Source organism: Akanthomyces muscarius, chromosome 6, assembly GCF_028009165.1.
Source record: "Akanthomyces muscarius strain Ve6 chromosome 6, whole genome shotgun sequence".
Classification (NCBI taxonomy): domain Eukaryota; kingdom Fungi; phylum Ascomycota; class Sordariomycetes; order Hypocreales; family Cordycipitaceae; genus Akanthomyces; species Akanthomyces muscarius.
This window is the reverse complement of record NC_079246.1, coordinates 557,767-578,003: the sequence shown is the minus strand read 5'-3', so window position 1 is coordinate 578,003 and position 20,237 is coordinate 557,767. Positions and strand designations below refer to the sequence as shown.

Sequence of the window (20,237 nt, the reverse complement as noted above, 5' to 3'; positions counted from 1 at the left end):
CCCTCGCTTGTCCAGGCAATTGAATTGGCAGGCAGCACACCGGTTTGCTTCGTTGTCTGAGAGGCAGAGGCTAGCAGTACAAGGCAGTCGACTGACTCCCTACGTGCATCTTTTCTGTGCACAGTAAATCTTCGGGACCTATCGCGCTGAACTAGCTGCTGCGCCCCCAAAGGGTTTCTAAAATGACGGAACGAATGGAAATTATCGCAACCATGGCGGTCCTTTTGGGAGTCGGAAACAGTCGGCCATGATGCGAATCGAGGTTTGTGGACCCTAGGCGAGTGCACTAGTCCGTCTCGTTATTACCGATTGCTGCGCTGCGCCGACTCGCTCTCCACGCGGGCTGATAGTGCCAACTGCTGGCGTTGATTTGGGTCACCTGGGCAGGCTCGGGGCGAGCGCTAACAATTCATCCGCATGTACTCAGTACGTCAGTGATGCGCATACTGGGGTTTGAGTTTCGATGCGCAGCTCGTCGTGATGCTGTCAGCACCCCCTTACGGTTGCATTAAAGATAATCGTGGTAGGCACCCGGATTCGCCTATTCGATTAACGCATAGCACACCATAACAGTATAGCCACCGCCGCCGAAGGTCCAGGACGGTGGTACTGGTAAAACAACCTCCATAGTGAAAGTACCACTATTCCGCTCCGCCACAAGGCTGGCTTGCAGCGAACCCACACGCGTGCCTGCGAGACAGGCTGGACAGGATGTGGCCAGCATGGCCCCGGCTGGAAACGAGAGTGCCTGGCGATGAGCCTACAGCAGGCTGGCGGGCGCAGCGAATCCAGGCCAGGGCCAGCCAGTGGCCCTCGCTAGACGCCAGACGGCGGAGTTTCTCTCCCCCTCAAGCCACCTGTGTCCTCTTTGTTGCCCTGGTTGGAGCGGTGGCGTCGAAGGGGAAAAGCTTCCATGCAGGCTTCCAAAACGCCTTGACCCTTCCAACACCCCCAGGCAGAGGCCACACACACACCACCACCATCCCCAGCTCCAATCAACCAGGCTTGTCGTCACCTGATGGGGATATGGATCCGGAATAGAGAGCCGTTTGGGTCCTCCTCTCAGGCAAAGTCCCAATATCCTTGCTGCATTGCGCGCGCCAGCGAGCGAGTCGAAAAACGTTTGGACGAGGCAACGAGGGACAATCATCAACTCCATAATAAACAAGGTGGCACCCCGTTTCCTTCTCGGAGCTCCCGATGGCGTCTCTTGTCTTCCCCACGGGCTTCCTGTGATGTATGTGCTGCATATGCTGGGGCGCTGGCTGGCAACGGCAGATTAGCAAAGGGCCCCCCCAGTCTCTCCTCGTCTTGGGGTTCACCGCAACGACGGTCGTCGCCACGAGACAAACAAAGTGCTTTGTTATTGGGCTAGCAGACAAACGTACCGAGACTCTAAATCGCGCAAATGGGTTCTTGGCCAGCCATCAAGCCGCACAGAGTTAGAGTATTTAGCGCTTTCCCCATAGTCTTGGCCGTTTGATCCCAGTCATCCAGCCTCGTACAGCACGTACACATGCATTTGTTACAGGGTAGGTGAACGACCTGCGTGCGCCACTCTTGCCTGCGTTGCTTCTGTGGGCATTGGCAAAGATTCCCACAGCGATGGAGCTATTGGCAATTGTATTAACTGGGGTTGGTCGGAATGGAGGATGCAACTCCGTCGAGGTAATGTCAAAACTGATGCCGAGGGTGGAAATCATCGCCCACGCCGTCTTGTTTGCAGAGCGCGCAATCCATTTGGCTGGGGCCGAGGCCGACAGCTGGCGAGGGAGCACCTGCCCACGCTGCCAGCTGCCCACCACCTATAAACGTATGTGTATGTTTGCAGCCTCAATTCTATTCCTGGCCTTTCATAAACTCTAAAAAGCCCATTCTGACCAGCGAATCGCAACATCATCACAATTGCACGTGTACAGTTTCACCCATCTATGCGCACACATTCGGTGACTTGACCATGAGAACCATGACGGGTGGCGTCACGACACTGCCCATCGTCGGGACCTGCAAGGTGACTCGACTATCGGCGCCGATTTGCCCCCGGCAGCCGACACGGCCTCACAGTTTCGTCCTAACTTGATCCATCATCCAGCCTCACTTCCAGAGCAGAGGTCGAGTTAGCAGCCGACACCCACTCCATGGGTCGGTGGCCTAAAACCACTCATGCCGGGGGAACCCTGTCGGCCGATAACCTGGTCAGCAGCCAAGCATCCCGTCCCATTGCAACGGGGCGGCCATTGAAGTGAGCGCCGATAGATGATGGATGGTTTCAGACAGAAGACTAACTCCACGATGGAGGGAGACCTGCACGATACCTGGAGGGGCCAAAAATATCGCATCCAGCCCAGGCACGACACCGACCCTGGCCACGAGTACATCCCCAGACACTGCATAACTTACACAAAGGCAGTCAGCATCTTGTTTTTTTTAAAAGCCATCATCACCCAGTTCGTTTACACGCCCTGCTTCTTCTGGCGCAAATGCCACACACGCACACACGCACACCCCCCATATGCAACGCCATCATATCGGGGTTGCTCCCATTCTCACCTTATTCGTCCATCGACTGCTTTAGCTTAGAAGCCCCCCCGGGGCTGGCGTTGGCTGGATTCCCGCAAATCGAGACCCCCCTCCTTCGTTCCACAGCTTCTAGAAGCTTGGCTTTCATTATCGGAATCCTGCCAAAAACCCCGGGTCACAGAACCAGGGCGACAAAAGCCTGTTCCTGCCACTTTGCTCGCTTTGCACGTGGTCCCCCCCAAGATATGAGTGAATTAAGTCTTTTTGAAGTGATCATCCGCTACTAGAACAAAACGCCCCAGCTTATAGTGCTAGACTTTTGCTTGCGTGTTCCCCCTCGGTCATGATTCGAATATCGGTGATGCGCTGACGCTGGGGGACTCGGTTCGCGCCACCAGTGCCCCCCTCAAACAGTGCGCGGTATTTTTGGGGAACCTCCTTGCGTCTGCCAGCTTCCTCTTGTGGCCACTCGTCTGCATCGTATTGCGTTTCCCGCGTAAACTGCCACTCTACTTTTCCGACGATTCCTCTCCGAGGGACATGCACAGGGGGGCAGGCTGCATATTGATCACGTCCTCATCGCCCCAAATATGTGCTAGTAACTTTGTATTCGGCCGCAAGCTGCCATCTACCTTCTCTCCCTCCACTCCCCTTACCTACATTCCCTCATTTCTATCCTCCTTCATTCACTCGCCTTCACACACACACCTGCTCAATGTTACAGCTCCAGTGACGAAAACACAAGTCAGCATCGGGTTATTGCGCTGTTAAACACCAGTATACATTGACCGAAATAATGCAACCGGCATTTGGGGGTGGCAGTAAAAACACAAAGAAATACAGAAACAACGAAAAGGGAAATAAAAGAATACGCAAAGAGAATTACCTCTCTCCAGCGAGCCTCTGATCCAGAGGCAGTGACCTGCCTGAAATACACAAAAAACGAAACCCCCATCCTGATTACCGCCCCGAGTGTGTGCGAGGAGAAGCCAATGCACCGATAAAAAGTCCAGCCTGAGATGGGAAGTGAGCAGCTTTCCTGATTCGTCTGAAAAAAGGAAGAAAAAACGAAAAAAAACGCCCATATAACAATTCCCTTGAACAATATACAGTACCCCTTCCCCTTCCTCTTCTCCCGGCGGCCACCATCATGTCTTTGCCCTCAGACCTCGTTTTCCTAGACCTCGTCCTCGAGGAACTTGTAGGCAAACTTGAAGTCGGCCTTTCTACGGTTCATCCTGCAAGCCACAGTTAGACAATCAACGACTTTTAAAAGCGTATCAGTAAATCATGTCAGCACTTACCATGTGCTCTCGTAGTCAAAGAACCTGTAGGTTCCTTGCTCATACTCCTCGGTGATGCTCTTAGGCTCCTCGTGGCGTTGGAACCACGTCTGGTACTGCTTGTGGAAGCGCCAGCTCTGGTCCTTGAGCGCCTTGGCCGCCAGGTACTGCTGCGCGGTGCCCTGCTTGTAGTAAAATACATAAAACAGCGTATCGGGATCGATGCGCTGATACAGTCGCGGATCCTCAAAGATCGGGAGCGGCGTCCGCGGGAAGCTTGAGGCGCCCTGCGGCACGGGGTTCTCTGGTCGGTAACTGCGTGGCACGTCGGCATCGAGCAGGTCTGGGCAGTTGACATGGCTGGCATCCATCAGACGCAGCGTCGAGGGAGCCGACTGCGACGGCGGATGCTTTCTTGCCGTCTCGTACGACTCAACTAGGTCTTGAAGAGATGCGGGTAGGTGGTATATGCTCTCTTCCTCGGGGACGTGCGCCAGCGTCTTAGACTTGACGCCGTTAGGGGTCGCGCCATTAGTCACGGGAGCGTCCTTCGACTCGGCGGCAGCAGCGGGCTGCTTGCCAGCAGCTTTGGATTTCTTAGACCCGCGGGTCGTCGTGGGGGCAGGCGCAGGCGGCGCAATTGCAGCTGCTGGCTCAGGCGCGGGCTCTTCTGGAGCTGGCGTGGCCACTGTCGCTGGTGCTTGTATCGGTGTCGGCTGCGCGGGTTGCGCAGCAGTAGCAGCGGGCGAGTTGGACGCCGATTGCCCCAAAGGAAGTGTCGAAATGCCAGCGCTGCCAGGGGGTGGAGGTAGTGGTGATATCCCCATGTTGGCCTTGTCGGCAGCCGCAGCCGCCGCCGCCGCAGAGGCGTACTTTAACGTTTCACCAGGCGCTCTTGTCGGTATCGTTGCGGGCTTCATGCTAGGAGTTGAACCATTGCTGATGGTCGACAACGGCGTATGCAGCGTAGCGAGGGCCGGTAGGGGTGATTTCGCTTGGGCGGATCCTTTACGCGAGGATGACGCTTCGTTTTCTTTGACCACTTTCCGGGGCGGTTTCGGCGCGGGCGCGGGTTCGGGTATAGGTTCAGGCTCATCCTGTATCGATTGGTTGTCTTGCGACGACCCTCTCTCGCCGTCTGCGCCCATACCAAAGACACCCTCGTCGTCCTCCAGGTTCAGCTCGTCGTACATTTCGTCGTCCTCCATGAAGTCTTCGTTCATACCGTCGGACACGTAGTAGCGAATGCTCTCCTCGAGGTCGGTAACCTGATCCGTCTCGACGCCGCCGTTTTCCAGGGACCGCCTAATTAGCTCCAGCTTACCCTGATGCCACTTGTGCCGTTCTATTACGCGCTCAATCTCGGCGATGCGATCCGCCTTGGCACCCTGGTTCTTGCCCTTCTTCATGGTCGCTTGTATTTGCTCGCTCTCGGCCTCTAACGTCTCGATTTGTTGTTCCAACTCGTCAACCTGGCTGCTTAAGAACTCGCCTGCTTCGACCTTGGCTTGCTCCTTGGGGTCCAGTTTCGCGGCCGCTGATAACCCTTCTTTCGAGTACGCTTTCGTCTTCATGGCCTTTTCTACCGCCTTGAATTTTTCCATTTGCTAGAGAGTAAAAATGTCAGTTGATTTGCCCTAGTGATGATGCCTGCTTGCTCGCGAGGTCAATGAGGGAGGTATGGCAACATACGGTTTCTATCAATTTGCGGTGTTCCAGCAACGGTGCCTTGTCCTTGATGTCATTGCTGGCAGCCCATGTCTTGATTTGATCGCGAAGTCGCTGCAGCTTCTTGATTTCGCGCTTCAGGTTGTCCTCAAGCTTCTCCTTTTGGGCTGGGTTATTTGACAGCTCAATCTTATCATAGATAGATTCGAACTCGGCGACACCTTCCGCCACCTTTTTGAAGCACTTGTCGACTTCTTGTTGCAGTTTTCGGGCCGCCATGATGAGGATGCTGGCGCGTGCCGACGCGGGAGGCTCAGTGTGCGGGACGGTACGGGTGTTTGGTGGCTAGTGTTGTGCCTCCAGGGCGAGCGAGGGATGCAGAAAGAATGGTGCTCTGCACACGTGTGCAAAGGACCGGTCGGAAGACCTGTCGGGCGGGTGAGCGAGGGGTCGTCACACGCCGCGTGACTAAAGATAGATGCCCGCGGTAGTGTGCGCAGCACAATGAGCGTAGCAGCCGTTGATTGTTGGACCAATGATGCTTCTGTAGATGGTTCTTTGGGCTGACGGTCGGCGGCAATGGAGAGATTGTGAGATGGAGCTGTGATGGCAAGGCCTTAGCATGTACCAAGCTGCAACGGGACTAGCGGCGTACTTGTACCGTGTGGCAGCGAGGGTGCAACTGCGATGCGCCGAAGCGGGTAGGTGGATTGTACAAGGACGAATGGAATATTCAATGACATTGTTGCTTTTTGACGAGGCTCGCGCTACTGCTGATATCGAATTCCTATCAATCTGGGTCAATGCGGCGATGTGGAAACTATCCCTCGCTACAGTACCCATTGCCTCTATCGACGAGTACTTGGACCAGAAGGCTAGCTGTTAGCACGGTACGCAGCAGCTCACATGACTAACCACACCAACGCGTTTGGCGCCTCGAGCCACTGGAGCAGAGGGAGAGCGAGAACCACCTCGCGGCTCTTGCCAGCAGCCAGTGCCAGTCCAGGTAGCCATTTCAGTGGGCGTGCCCTGTGTCGCACTAACACATGGCCCTGGAAGCGAATTTGGCTACGCTCTCGGCTACATTCCTTGGATTTGGTTCAGTCACACCAGACGCCCAATTTGGCCAGCATTGGCAGTCTTTATTTCATTGGCCGACCTGCTTTCGTTGATTTGTTTTCTGCTCACTTTCGACTCAACAGATCGCAAAGCTCCATTGGTGGTCTGGTTCACCGCCACGTCGCCCACCCACAGCCCAAACAATGAAAGGTACAAACCCGCGCTCAGACGCTGTCTATTGCCTATGCTGACGTGTCACCACAGCAATATTGCAGAGGGTGCTCTCGGGCTCCGTAACGGTGGAAAAGGAGCTCGTGTCGTCCATTGGCCGCGGCGTTCTCGTCTTTGCGGCCGTCGCACCAGGCGACACCGAGAAAGAAATGGAGTCCATGGCAAACAAGGTGCTACGCATGAAGCTCTGGGACGACGAGGCGGGCGGCCGGGTATGTTCCCCGCAGCTTGTGTCGAGTGTGACTGTACACTAACGCGCTGCTGCAAGTGGAAGAAGAATGTGACGGATATTGGCGGCGAGGTGCTCTGTGGTAGTAACAATCATATCCCCTGTCAACAAGCTCCACCGTTGAGCTAATGATGCATCTAGTATCGCAATTCACACTGCTCGCCAAGACGACAAAGGGCACCAAACCAGACTTTCATGGCGCCGCTAACCCGGAAGAGGCGCGGCGACTCTACCAGCTCTTTGTGCAAAAGGTACAAGCTGGCTACCAAGCAGACCGCGTCAAGGACGGCAGATTCCAAGCCATGATGGAGGTTGCTCTGGTAAACGATGGACCAGTAGGTTACGATTCGCTGCCCACAGTCTTCCAAGGTGTCGAAATACTGACAGTCGATGCTAGGTTACCCTGGAACTCAACGTCGGCGGCAAAGTAGCACAAGAGAACGGTAAAAAGGAATGACGAAGAAGCCACGGTAAAGGAAAAAATAACATAGACCTCATTCTGGATATCACAAGAACATCATACATACTGGGTATAGATCGGAGCGACTACGGAACTTTACTGTTCGTGATCTGCTGAACCTCGACGTCCTTCTTTTTGTCAGCATCTCGCGTTTCATCCACGCAGATCCAAAGAAACAAAAGCATCGGCCCCATCGCATACAGCACCGTCACTATACTCGCACCAAACATATCCGCCCCCGTTATCCTCTTCAATCGTCTCGTCCCCGCCGTGGCCCCTGGCAGCCCTGCGTTCGGGTCGCCCTTGGAGGTGCCCCTGTCGGCTCTCACAGGCGCCTCCGCCTTGTCGATGAGCAGGCTCGACACCGCCGCGAGCGCGTCCATGGCCTCGCCGGCCCCCGTCGTGTTGTCCACCTTGGGATCAACAAACCGGCCGCCGGTCCAGTAGAAGCCGCAGCGTCGGCCGGTCGGCTCCCCCGTGCACTGCTGCACGGCGGCGCGTGCCGAGGCTTTCAACACGGGAAGGATGGCGTCGCGCGTAAACGGCGCGACTTGCGTAACGACGGCGAGCCAGCGTAGACAGTAGCCCTTGAATGACAGCATGTCGGTGGTGCATGGCGGGTCGCGGGTCTCGCAGTCGGTCTCGAATATGACGTTGTCTCTGAAGAACTGCTTGAAGAACGAGTCTAGCATGGTGCTTACGCGATACTTCCATTTCTCGTCTCCGTTCGTCTGCCAGTGTCAGCATCTGTTGAAACATGCTTTCGACGGTAGTCTTGGACGTACGTGGTTGTACATGAATGCGGCGCCCTGGACTAAAACCGCCGGATTATACGACATCCTGAGCCGGTTGATATCAGTGCAGTTGTGCTCGACGTGGCCGCCGTCGTAGACGTGCCAGTCTTGGTTGTCAATGTAGCCGACGCTCCAGAGCCAGTCCCACGTCTGCTCGGCGCGCTGCGCATAAGTGTCGTTGCCTGTGTAACGCGCAAGGCGAGCGCCGAGGTTAAAGAAGACGCCGTTCGCGATGGCTGCACCCCTGTCAGCACCTACAAGTCGCATTTTTCAGTCGAGAGTCAGATATGTACCGTTCTTGTAGTTGTAGCCGTTGTTGAAGAACTGACGCTGCCAGCGCAGTCCGCCGCCGCAAGTGTCATCCCATCGACTGGGCTCTGCCTGCGTATTCCACACAGCCTGCGCTAGAGCCAGCCATTGCGGCGCATCCTCCGGCGGGTTGGGGAAACGCGTCTCGGCGGCGAGCATGGCGGACATGGCCCAGAATCCCTGGTCGTCGTTTCCCAGACCGATGGTTTGGTTGCGTGGCTGGTAGTCGTTGTTGTCCCCGGCTTGAAAGAGCATACCCTGGGTGACGACATTGTTGTAGCTGGGGTCGCCGGTTAGATGCCAGTAGTCAATGTATGCTCCCATCATGGCGCCTCCTTCCCACCAGTAATAATCACCCGTGCCGGATGCCGGAGGGCCGGGGAGCATGCCGGGTACTTGACCAGATTGATTGCCCTTGTAAATGGACATCAAGTCGTATGCGAGAGTTCTCGAGCTTTCGCGAATCTCATCTTGAATGAGGCTTAGGATTGGCCGTCTTTGGACATGCGCTGTGCGTTCTACTCACCAGAGGTGTCGACTTTATAGTATACGCTTTGCGCCACAGACGTTGGCGCTGCCCCAAGCAGGAGCATAACAGTCAGGATGAGATCAATCGACAACATGGTGATGAGATAGGCAATTATATGGAGCCTTGCTGTTTCTGAAACCGCGAAAGTCTCGCGGTGTTAGTCGAACAGCTCTCTACACTATTAGCTTGCATGGCAACGTAATACGAAAGAAGCTGCGCTTGAACAACAGCAACAGAACATGACATGTGTTTATAGTGAATTGTATTTCCTCAAGAAATTGGCGTCATCTCACAGCCTGGGCAAGCTTAATATAACATGCTGCAACGGCTGCGGCAGGTAGGGTTCTTCTGCTCTACAACCTAACATATGCAGCCAGACTTGGCTTTCCGGGGCCCCAATGACTCCTCCAGCAATTCCAGGAATTGAAGACTCCCCGTGATAGATTCACTGGCAGACAAACGTCGGCACAATCAGATGCTGGCGCAGGCCGCGGTTGATCTATGCCAGAGGCCTTGCAAGGCTGCGCTCCACATGGTTGGGCGGCAGGATGCCATTGGCTGGGTGCGTCGCCAACAAAGTCACACGCACCTTGGCAAGCGTGGAAGAACGTGCAGGACTGTGAACGCGGTGTGCGATTTTTAGTAATGGCTTGGAGGAGTTCACGGTGTGAGTTGTTGGCTGTGGAAGGCGAACGTCGCCCGCGTGGAAACGAGCAGGTGTTGCCACTGACAGATGGGGCGGGGAAATGTACATGACTGAACTTGTAGCTATAAATTGAGCGTCACTGTCGCTTTATCTGCACCGACACTGTAAACAGTGGGTTCATAATATTTTTGCTTGATGGCAGAAGTCGGTCACTTATCATCCAATGGCGCAGCTGAGCTGGACATGGTGTGGCAGAGGCTGCAGCTCGACTAGGTAGAGATGTCACCCAGTACTTAGTAGCTCCATCACCCAAGGTCCTTCGCTCTGAAGGACTTGTAATTCGTCAATTACCCGATTTGATATTTTTTTGCTTGTAATCAGCATGTGCGAGATTGAGTTTCGGGCCGCACAAACAGCCCGCCCGTGCGTTGACTACCGAACGACGGGACGAGCCACGTACAGATTGGATCTGGCCAGTGGCGAATCGGTGGCGCGCAACTCTTCCTCGCCCTGGTCCGTTGGTGGCAACAGTACGCATCTGGAGACATGATTCGAGCAGAATGAAAAGTGCGGCTTCATTTCGAAAAGTGAAAATGGTCGGGGCGCCGAGGCGACTGGGTGCAAGGGGTGCTGCCTTGGACACTTCGTCTGCAGCGCGGACACTCTTACTTGGTGCGTCCCCCAGCAGGAAACAAAGATGGGCGACGCCAACTGGGTTCTTTGCTTTTTTTCTTCCATGGCGAGACACTGGCTCGTGCCAAAATGGCCGATCCTACTCTTTCTGTCTGTGAGACAAGCGGAAACTCTTCCGCTCGGCTGCTGGCCAATGCTTTTCGCTTCGGCAGCTTTTTGATTGAGACGAATTACGATCCCTGCGCCGTAGTGTTGCATTTCCCCTCAGCATCGGCAAAACTAGGCCGTTGAGAGTCAATCGTGGCATCTGCGGAAATGGGTCCTTGTCAAAGCTTCAGACACAATGTCTGATTGCCGATGGGAAGCTCGCATTTGTGATTGGATCGATGCGCACTTTCGAATGATAAACCGGCACCTTCTGAATGTCTTGCCCGCGTCAGAAGTTGGCAGGGCTTGGGGAAAAAAAAGAGTCTATATTGTATTCGCTATGCTCATGATATTTCATTGTATAATTCACCACCAGCCCTCCTCGCCTTCTGTGGGCTTCGTAATTCTCTGGTATCGCGTATCCAACAAACAAGTTCGCCCTTTTTCAAAACGCGTTCCCAAGGGCAGAACCGGCCGCCCCGAGGCGCAACGTTCTGATGGCGGCAGTGAGACATCATTTCCCAACGCCGCACTTTTAGTTCTGCTGATGCAAGTACCCGGGCAAGCCAGGGTGCTGTAGACCCCCAGCCTCGCCTTCCTCATACTGCACGGACCAGTCGACCGTCTTTTGTATGACAAGGGGGTCCGGGCCCTGCTGCTGCTGCTGCTGCTGCTGCTCGTCCATCGAGCCGCCGTCCTCCGAACGGCTCTTGCTGCGCCACGACGCCGACGGCGCGTCCCCCGAGCGCGATGTCGAGCGCGTCACCTCCGTCTCGGAGAGGGGCACGCTGCGCGGCTTGCTGCTCCCCAGCCTGCTGCCGTTGTTCCTGGACAGGTTCTTGAGGCGGTAGCCGTTGTCGCGGGAGCGCGCCGAGCTGCCCCATTCGCCGCCGCCGCTGCCCATGTTTTGCACATTCATGACCATGCCCGTGTGGAAGCTCCGCAGGAAGGGTATCAGCGCAATGAGCAGCGCCGCGATGAGCGAGTAGCCCAGCGCCACCTGCTGCCAGACCAGCGGCGACATGACTTGCACCTCTGGGTTGGCGCTTCTCGAGTATGATTTGATCGCGGACGTGTAGATGCCGGTAAATACAGGGCAACTGAACGGGCATCGATTGTTAGCTTATTTGTAGAAGGCGACGGGGTTGAAGACGCAGGTTTTCTTCTTGTTCCTTACAGTATTCTCAGACCAAGCAGAATGGTCAGCATCCATTTGCGCGCCAGCCGCATTTGTAGTGACCAGACCAGGCCATAGAAGACGCAGAGGATGGCCAGCTCGGTGACCCCGTCGAGGATCGAGATGATGACCCAGCGCTGGCCGAGGCCGCTGCACTGTCGTTGGCTTTTCGGTGATAGTAGTCCGTTCGTGGAGCAGCGGATGGTGATGAGGAGGATCGAGGCGAGTGCGGCGGCGCCCAGCGTGGCGCGGATCAGTATGCATATCCTCCGCACCGTCTTCATGCTGGCGGCGAGCAGACGCTCCGTGGCCAGCAGCACGGCAAACTTGGCCATGTAGATGCCGCATATAAAGACGGCTTGCGATGTGAGAAGTAGCTTTTCTGCCGTGTTAGTCTGCACAGTGTACGGTTTGACATGTTTGCACCCGTTTCATTCAAAAACGTACCGAGCCATTCTTGCGCTCGTTTCCCTGCGTCACCGACAGCTTCGAGGTGCCCAGCCCCGAGGGCATGCCCGCAAAGAGCGAGGCGTACTGCGCGAGGGCCAGGGCGACGGCGGCCATGCTCGCAAAGTCGTCCCGACCGAGCATGTGCTTGCGCACGTACAGCCGCGCGCCAAACGTCATGGCGACAAAGATGAGGCTGAGGATGGCGGCGATCCAGAGGGCGCCGCGGCGGTCATCGTGGTCAATCGTGGCAAAGGCCGGTAGCTGCTCGACAGCCTGTCGGCGAGCCATGACCAAAGCCCCGCGCGCGGATCTTGGCGATTTTTGTTTGTGAAATTTTTTTTCCTTTCGAAAAAAGCAAAGGAGAGGGTCAGAGAAAATTTATGGACGGTACTGAGGCGGCCATGAAGAAAGGCTCTGGCCAGGAGCGTGGCCTAGTTTTGGTTGTTGCTGCGAGAAAGAGAACGGAGCGGGATGTTCAAGCGGCCTAGAGCCACAGAGCTGGCCTTCAGGTGCGCGCGTGGGAGAAGGGGACTTGTGTAGTAACTAGTACGAATCTAGTTTGAGAAGGCCTGGTGCAACCGTTCCATCCGATGTGTGCTACCTTGCTAAAACTTTCTGGTCAACCGGCTGGACGCGGAACGGTACTAGTTAGTTGACTAGCTCGGTCGAGGTGAGAAAAAGGCCAGCACAAGGGAAAAAAAAGCTAGAGATAATTAGGGGCTGATTAGCTCACTTGCGGAGACAGACCCTGCTCGAGCTGATGAAACTAGCTGTCATGAACCTTGACTCGCCCCCATCTCCACCGATGCAGGGAGGAGGAGTCGTTGATGCCCGTCGAGTGCCGTCGTCGATTGGCCAGGTTCCAGGCTGCGTGTGGCTCTCTCTGGCACAACCTTTTTCTCCCCTCTACGTCTCGGCAGTGAGAGAGCTAGCGGGGACGGACCACTGGGCAAAAAAAGGAAACATCTTCACACCTCTTCCATCTTGCCTTTCAGTCGGTCTTCTTCTTCCGTAAATGTCGGCCGATGGAAGCGGCGGCCTTGTCGGAATCAAGATGGGATCCGCAGCAGAGCGGCGGACGTTTGAAATGATTGACGACGAGGACGAGCAGGCGCGTCAGGACCTCGTCAAGTATGGCAACGAGAACGACAAACGCGACATGGCCCGCATGGGCAAGATTCAGGAGATGAGGGTGAGTTTTGCTGCCGCCTGCCCGCGCTGCTTCACCAGCCTTTGTGCGGCACATCCCATGAAATACATGTTCGCTAATTTCAATGTTTTTCTTGCGAGTAAATAGCGGAACTTCAAGTCCCTTACCGTGTTGGGGTTTTGCGCCATTCTCATGTGCTCATGGGAGTCACTCCTCAGGTACGTCGGTGACCCTCCATTATAGCCCAGACATGCGCGTGCGCATCATTAAAAAAACATGACCTGACACGCCTTTTTCTGTTCGCCCTCACTCTAGCACCGCGTCGCTTGCTCTCACAAACGGCGGCTCGGCCGGCCTCATCTACACATGGCTCATTGCGTGGGCGGGCTTCAACGCCGTGTATGCGTCCATGGCTGAGATGGCGTCTGTGGCGCCCACCACCGGCGGCCAATACCACTGGGTGTCCGAGTTTGCGCCGCCCGGCTACCAGGCCGTCCTGAGCTACGTTGTCGGTACGTGTCGCGCCCGATCTAGATTTCCCCAGCGGCGGCAGCAGCCCTGTGGCGACGCCCGCACGACGAAACTGATATGCTGAACAACCCTCAACTAGGCTGGCTGGGCGTGCTTGGCTGGCAGACGCTCGTCACCTCGATTGCCTTTCAGGCGGGCACCGAGATCCAGGGCCTGCTGGCGCTCAACTACGACAACTACGTGTTTGAGCGCTGGCATGGCACCATGTTTGTCATTGCCATTATCGTCTTTGCGTTGTTCTTCAACACGCTGTTGGCGTCGCGGCTCAATCTGGTCGAAGGTGCGATTCTCGTCGTTCACATCTTTGGCTTCTTCTGCATGTTGGTGCCGCTGTGGGTTCTCTCGCCGCGGACGCCCAGCAGAATCGTATGGACCGAGTTCCACGACGGCGGCTGGAATAACACGGGACTGTCAACCTTGATTGGTCTCATTACCAGCGTCTTGCCCCTGCTCGGCGCAGATGCATCTGGTACGTTGATGTTGCCATCATGCTTGGCAGAACTAGTTTTCTAACATGAAAGCAGTGCACATGGCGGAAGAGGTGCAGGATGCGGCACGGACGCTACCACAAAGCATGATGTGGTCCATCAACCTCAATGGCTTGATGGGCTGGCTTACAGCCATTACTTTTTGCTACTGCATCGGCGATCTCGAACAAGGTAAGCACAATGTTCGCAAGCTTTTGTTATGCACAGAGAACAAGACTAACAACTACGGCGACCAGTGCTTAAAACCAAGACTGGATATCCATTTATTCAAGTCATTTTTAACGTGACCAAGTCGTACCCCGCCACTAATTTTCTGACGTCGGTCGTCCTGCTCATGAACACGTTTTCCTGCGTGACCATCATGGCCTCTGCCTCTCGGCAGATGTTTGCATTTGGCCGCGACAAGGGCCTCCCCTGCTCGGGCTGGCTCTCGCAGGTCCATCCCACGCTAGGCGTCCCTGTCAACGCCGTCGTTCTGTCGACGGTGATTTCGATACTGCTATCCCTGATCAATATCGGCAGCACCGTCGCATTCAACAGCCTCGTGTCCCTGGGCTCCGGCACGCTCATGGTCTCGTACATTGTCTGCATCGGCTGCTTCGCGTGGCGCCGGTGCCAGGGCGGCCCCGAGGCCCTCCCGCCGGCCAAGTTCTCCCTCGGCGCCTGGGCCCTGCCGGTCAACATCATCGCCATCTGCTACCTCTCGCTCGTCTTCATCATCGCCTTTTTCCCCGCGGTGCCGCTGCCGACGCTCGACGCCCAGTCGATGAACTGGTCGTCCGTCATCTTCACCATGGTCGTGATATGGGCCATGGCATATTACTTTATATGGAGCCGGCATGTATATGAAGGCCCCGTCAAGTTTGTACAGAAGCCAGGGGACGCGCCAGATTTGAGCCGCGGCAGTCAGCAATCAAGGACCCTGTAAATAGACTCATGTGGGAACAATTTGGCATGATTAATGGTTCACTCTAAAACAATACATCTTGTGTGACCCGAGGCCAAGCCCTTGGCCCCGTACGATTATCCAGCAAAAGAAAAAAAAAAGCGGCAATGGTCGGCGGGATGGCGTTGTTCGGGCCGCAACCGCGATCCCTGGGCCTCTTGTCTCGACGCTCGACAAGTCAACTCTCACGAAACTCCCAGATCCAATTCTACAGCGGGCTATTTAAAACCGCCATCCACAATGGCGTTTTACGGCATGACTAGCACGCTGCCACACCCAAGGGTTTGACGGCGGCAGGCGGTCTCCCGCGGGTTCATGACAAGGCGTGGCTGAAAAATCCACACCACATTGTCTTTTCCCGTCGCAGAGCTTAAAACATAGTTACCGTTTATTAACCGCGTTGGCCGTTTTTGCGCTGAAACCGGGTAACTAGTGGCAACTCTAATTATTCGTGGCAAAAACGAATGTTACAAAAAATCTCTTTTTCATCCCACCATTGGAGTCTTGGCAACTTGCGCATGGCCCTTTCAGCCTTTGCCCCTGAAGAATTGCCAAAAAGTCCCTCTTTTTTCGGGTGGGCGACGCCCAGCACTATCGATGTAACTAGTTTCTGGACAAGGAAGGCATTCATGCCTATCAAGACGAGTCGCCCCGAATATAAAACCACGCTAGAAGGCGGGAACGGAGGGCTCCATGGTCCAGGCTCTGCACTCAGGCGTCGGCGATGCTTGCCCATTAGATAAAAAGAACCTGCGCGGTGGTGGAGCGGATTCATTACAAGCCCCGAAAATGTCCCCGTCGTATCCTGTCTAGCTCGAGGGGACCTCTCCAGCTCTCCATCGCGCGACCCCATCGCCAATCTTGAACGCGGGCGAAGCGGGCTGGGACGGCCGAGGGAGCATGGCGAGAGGGAGAACGAGGCAGCCGGGTCGGACAAAGGTTACATCGGCATGGGGACCTAAAAACGTGGCCATGCAGAAATTCCAGTCTCCATTGTGTTTAATATGCGTGTGCCAAGCGTGGCCGGGTTCCTTTTTCCTTCCCCTGCCCATTCGCTGTCGACGAGCGTGGTCGGCTCATGCAAAAACCTTGTTGTGTCTCTCTTTTAATCTCGCCTCCGCACTTCTTTTTTTTGGTCTCGTCTGGTCTGTCCTTTTTTTTCTTCAGCACAGAAAAAAAGCGGCTCCAGTGAGACATTGGCGTTTGCTTCTATTCCTTCCAGAAGCAGAAACAGCCTCAAGCCACAAATAACGAAAAGCGGTCGACAGAACGTCTCGCCATTTGTTAGGCCCCAAAAATTTCTCTGCTCGCTCACCAAAGAAAAACAAGAAACCATGACCGTCACCGAAAAGAAGCCGCACAACGGGCACAATGCCACGCTGTATGATGACAACCACAGCAGCAGCGGCGGTAGCGAGAGCGCGCATGACGTCTTTGGCTCCGAGGAGCACCATGACATCAAGTACAAGCGGCTGTCGTGGCAGCTCGTCGCCATCCTCATGATTGCCGAGATTGTGTCCAATGGCATGCTCTCGCTGCCGTCGGCCTTTGCCGTCGTCGGCATGGTGCCCGGCATCATCATCATCATCTTCCTCGGCGTCTTTGCGACCTACACCTCGTGGCTGCTGGTCCAGTTCAAGCTGCGCCACCCCGAGGTGCACACCATGGCCGACGCCGGCTACATCATGTTTGGGCCCGTCGGCCGCGAGATCATGGCCTTTGGCACCTTTGCCTTTGCCATCTTTGCGACCGGCAGCCAGCTGCTCGCGGGTCAGATTGCGCTCGCGACGCTCAGCGACAGCAAGCTGTGCAACCTCATCTACACGGCCATCTTCACCATTGCCTCGCTGGTCGTCTCCCTGCCGCGCACTTTCCACGGCCTCGGATACGTTTCCATCCTGAGCGTTCTCAGCATTCTCATCGCTGGTCTGGTGGCCATGGTTGCTGCTGGAAAGGAGCCTGTCGTTGGTCGCTCCGTCGAGGCGGCTGTCACGTCCAACTTCTACTCTGCCTTTGCGTCCATCACAAACCCCGTATTCTCCTTTGCTGGCCACTTCATGTACGTACTAATCAATCTTGTTCGGTTCCATCTCCGGTATTACACCATACTGACCTTTTGCTTTTTCTTTCTAGGTTCTTTGTTCTCATCTCGGAGATGAAAGAGCCCAAGTACGCGATGCGCTCGGCTTACTGCCTGCAGACCTTTACAACCATCTACTACGTCATCTTCGCGGCCGTTACATACGGATACCTCGGAAGCGCAGTCTTGTCGCCGTCATTTTCCTCGCTGTCGCCGTACTGGGCCAAGGTCTCGTATGGTATCGCCATCCCGAACCTGCTGCTCGCCGCTGCCCTTTATGCGCACACGGCCGCCAAGGTCATCTTTGTGCGCATCTTCCGCAAGTCCAACCATCTGCACAGCCATACTATTCTTGGATGGGGCACCTGGGTTGTCCTCATTATTTTGTGCAACGCGCTGGCTTTCCTCCTTGCCACTGGCGTGCCCATCTTCAACTACCTAGTCGGTCTCGCTGCTTCGCTGTTTGCCGCTTGGTTCACCTATGGCGTGTAAGTGCTGCTCTGCATTGTCGCGTTGGATTTTGTTTCAGTTACTAATTTGAATGGATGATAGTGCCGGCATGTTTTGGCTTCACGATTCGTACCACGACGGCGCTGGTTTCCGCGAATGGCGTCGCCAATGGGGCCAGTTTCTGCTGTGCGCCGTTACCGTTCTGATCGGTGCCTTCATCTGCGTCGCTGGTCTGTACGTCACGATTCGCCAGCTCGTGGACGCCTATGCAAACGGCCAAATCCCTTCGCCTTTCTCGTGTAAAGCTTAGCTGAAGCACTTGGACGGCAGGTTCCGAAAGGTGACGTGACAGCAAGAATCATCCATGGTGGAAGCTGTACATATGCTAGCGTGGCCCATGCATTGACCGTTGATGCGCGCTGGTCGCATTTTTGTATATATATTTTAATGAGCGAAAAGCATCACATGGGTAGTTTTATTGACATTTAAGCGCTTGTCACAGAGTAAATAAATAGAATGCGTTTTGGATAGAGTGAGGCTGCCGGCGGGTCAAGAGTTCGTCGAGATTCCACCCTGTTCTTGCGCACGCCCCCACTACCAACGCAGCAACAAAGTCCAGCGCTTCGCCAGTTTCCAACTTGATCTTTACCAACTCAGAGTTTACGCTACCTCTTCTTTATACCCCATTCGTATCTAGACATTCCACTGTCTTCTGCATTGGCTTCGTTGAGAGAACTGCCAGAATCAGCGACGCAGGCCACCCAAGACAGCTGTTCCTTGCCCGTTGCAACACACCCCGCTCGACCCCGCGCTACGCATAAGCTCTGGCTGGGCGCTTCTCAGCTTCGCAAGCTCAACTGAACCTCGACACGAGCACCACAGACGTCCGACAAATCCCCAAATCTCCCCCAAAGCTTCATAATGGCTTCCGAGACTGCTGACAAGGCCACCCGGCCCCGCGTCTACTTTGACATTTCCATTGGCGGCAAGCCTGCCGGCCGCGTCGCCATGGAGCTCTACTCGGACCTCGTGCCCAAGACGGCCGAAAACTTCCGCGCCCTCTGCACCGGCGAGAAGGGCCAGGGCAAGTCAGGCAAGCCGCTTCACTACAAGGGCTCCATCTTCCACCGCGTCATCAAGCAGTTCATGATCCAGGTAAGCCTCTGGCCCGGGCGCAGCGCTCACGCAAACGGCGCACTCGTGCACATGCACTACCGGCCTCGGCTCCGTTGCTAACCACACATGCTTCTCTTCTCCAGGGCGGTGACTTCACCGAGGGCAATGGCACCGGTGGCGAGTCCATCTACGGCGCCAAGTTCGACGACGAGGCCTTCCCCAAGAAGCACGATCGTCCTTTCCTTCTGTCCATGGCCAACTCTGGTCCCAGTAAGCACACGACACCTCTCTCCAATCTTCGACATGCTCCCTAACCACGCATGAAAAGACACAAACGGTTCGCAGTTCTTCATCACGACCGTCCCCACCCCCCACCTCGACAGCAAGCACGTCGTCTTTGGCGAGGTCCTGAGCGGCAAGTCCCTCGTGCGCCAGATTGAGAACCTGCGCACCACGTCCGGCGACAAGCCCGACAAGGAGGCCCTCATCGCCGACTGCGGCGAGCTCACGGGTGACGAGGCCCTCGCCGCCGACGTCAAGAAGCCCGACGTCACCGGCGACCCCTACGAGGACTTCCCCGACGACTTCCCCGCCGAGCAGCAGCCGCTGCCCGCCGCCAAGATCCTCGAGGTCGCCGCCGCCTGCAAGGACTTTGGCAACAAGGCCTTCAAGGCGGGTGACCTGCAGCTCGGCCTGGACAAGTACGAAAAGGGCCTGCGGTACCTCAACGAGGACCCGGACCTCGACGACGAGCCCGCCGCCACCAAGCCCGCCCTCGACGCCCTCCGCTTCTCGCTCAACAACAACAGCGCCCTGCTCAGCATGAAGCTCGAGAGCTGGGCCGAGTGCGCGCGCAGCGCCACGGCGGCGCTCGCCGCGGCCGCCGGCGCCAAGGAGGCGGATCGCGCCAAGGCCCTCTACCGCCGCGGCGTCGCCAACGTACGCCTCAAGGACGAGGAGGCGGCCATCAAGGACCTCGAGGAGGCGCAGAAGCTGGCGCCCAACGACGCTCTGATTGCCAGCGAGCTCAAGTCTGTCAAGAACAAGGCGGCGGCGCGCGCTACCAAGGAAAAGGCGGCGTATAAGAAGTTTTTCCAATAGGCGGGTTTTCCCCCCATGTATGATTGTACGGAGGCGTTGCTCAGAGCCATATCACATTACTAAAAAGAAATTGCAAAATGTATGCTTTGTAGAGATGAGCTGAATCTTACGCTTGCTTGTTTCCCTCGGGACTTGCTTCCGTGTTGCTTGCTCTAGACGAAGCATAATCCAAATGGCAAGACACAAACGAAAGTAGTGAGAGATTGTGAAGTGATTCAGGGTTTTTGTGTTTTGTATATA

General features: G+C 55.8%; 7 protein-coding genes across 7 annotated transcripts; 4 read left to right on the top strand and 3 right to left on the bottom strand.

The window, feature by feature from the left end:
- Positions 1–3,697: 3,697 nt before the first annotated feature.
- On the bottom strand, positions 3,698–5,750 carry LMH87_000214 (uncharacterized protein; the record flags this gene model as incomplete). The annotated part of the gene is made up of 3 exons (XM_056198084.1): positions 3,698–3,758; positions 3,825–5,410; positions 5,496–5,750. The coding sequence occupies 3 exons, from the start codon at positions 5,748–5,750 to the stop codon at positions 3,698–3,700; spliced, it is 1,902 nt and encodes a 633-aa protein (XP_056055068.1).
- Positions 5,751–6,733: 983 nt separating this feature from the next.
- LMH87_000213 (uncharacterized protein) lies at positions 6,734–7,447 on the top strand (the record flags this gene model as incomplete). Its single annotated transcript, XM_056198083.1, has 5 exons — positions 6,734–6,740; positions 6,795–6,973; positions 7,030–7,072; positions 7,132–7,325; positions 7,388–7,447. 5 exons carry the CDS (start codon positions 6,734–6,736, stop codon positions 7,445–7,447), a joined length of 483 nt encoding a protein of 160 aa, XP_056055067.1.
- An 89-nt stretch (positions 7,448–7,536) lies between these two features.
- LMH87_000212 (uncharacterized protein) lies at positions 7,537–9,176 on the bottom strand (the record flags this gene model as incomplete). Its single annotated transcript, XM_056198082.1, has 4 exons — positions 7,537–8,181; positions 8,236–8,480; positions 8,538–9,023; positions 9,080–9,176. 4 exons carry the CDS (start codon positions 9,174–9,176, stop codon positions 7,537–7,539), a joined length of 1,473 nt encoding a protein of 490 aa, XP_056055066.1.
- Positions 9,177–11,043: 1,867 nt separating this feature from the next.
- LMH87_000211 (uncharacterized protein) lies at positions 11,044–12,423 on the bottom strand (the record flags this gene model as incomplete). Its single annotated transcript, XM_056198081.1, has 3 exons — positions 11,044–11,608; positions 11,686–12,062; positions 12,133–12,423. The coding sequence occupies 3 exons, from the start codon at positions 12,421–12,423 to the stop codon at positions 11,044–11,046; spliced, it is 1,233 nt and encodes a 410-aa protein (XP_056055065.1).
- Positions 12,424–13,150: 727 nt separating this feature from the next.
- LMH87_000210 (uncharacterized protein) lies at positions 13,151–15,232 on the top strand (the record flags this gene model as incomplete). Its single annotated transcript, XM_056198080.1, has 6 exons — positions 13,151–13,327; positions 13,433–13,503; positions 13,601–13,797; positions 13,896–14,285; positions 14,341–14,475; positions 14,541–15,232. 6 exons carry the CDS (start codon positions 13,151–13,153, stop codon positions 15,230–15,232), a joined length of 1,662 nt encoding a protein of 553 aa, XP_056055064.1.
- Positions 15,233–16,584: 1,352 nt separating this feature from the next.
- LMH87_000209 (uncharacterized protein) lies at positions 16,585–18,090 on the top strand (the record flags this gene model as incomplete). Its single annotated transcript, XM_056198079.1, has 3 exons — positions 16,585–17,309; positions 17,384–17,818; positions 17,883–18,090. The coding sequence occupies 3 exons, from the start codon at positions 16,585–16,587 to the stop codon at positions 18,088–18,090; spliced, it is 1,368 nt and encodes a 455-aa protein (XP_056055063.1).
- Positions 18,091–18,701: 611 nt separating this feature from the next.
- LMH87_000208 (uncharacterized protein) lies at positions 18,702–19,997 on the top strand (the record flags this gene model as incomplete). The annotated part of the gene is made up of 3 exons (XM_056198078.1): positions 18,702–18,935; positions 19,040–19,166; positions 19,225–19,997. 3 exons carry the CDS (start codon positions 18,702–18,704, stop codon positions 19,995–19,997), a joined length of 1,134 nt encoding a protein of 377 aa, XP_056055062.1.
- Positions 19,998–20,237: the final 240 nt, after the last annotated feature.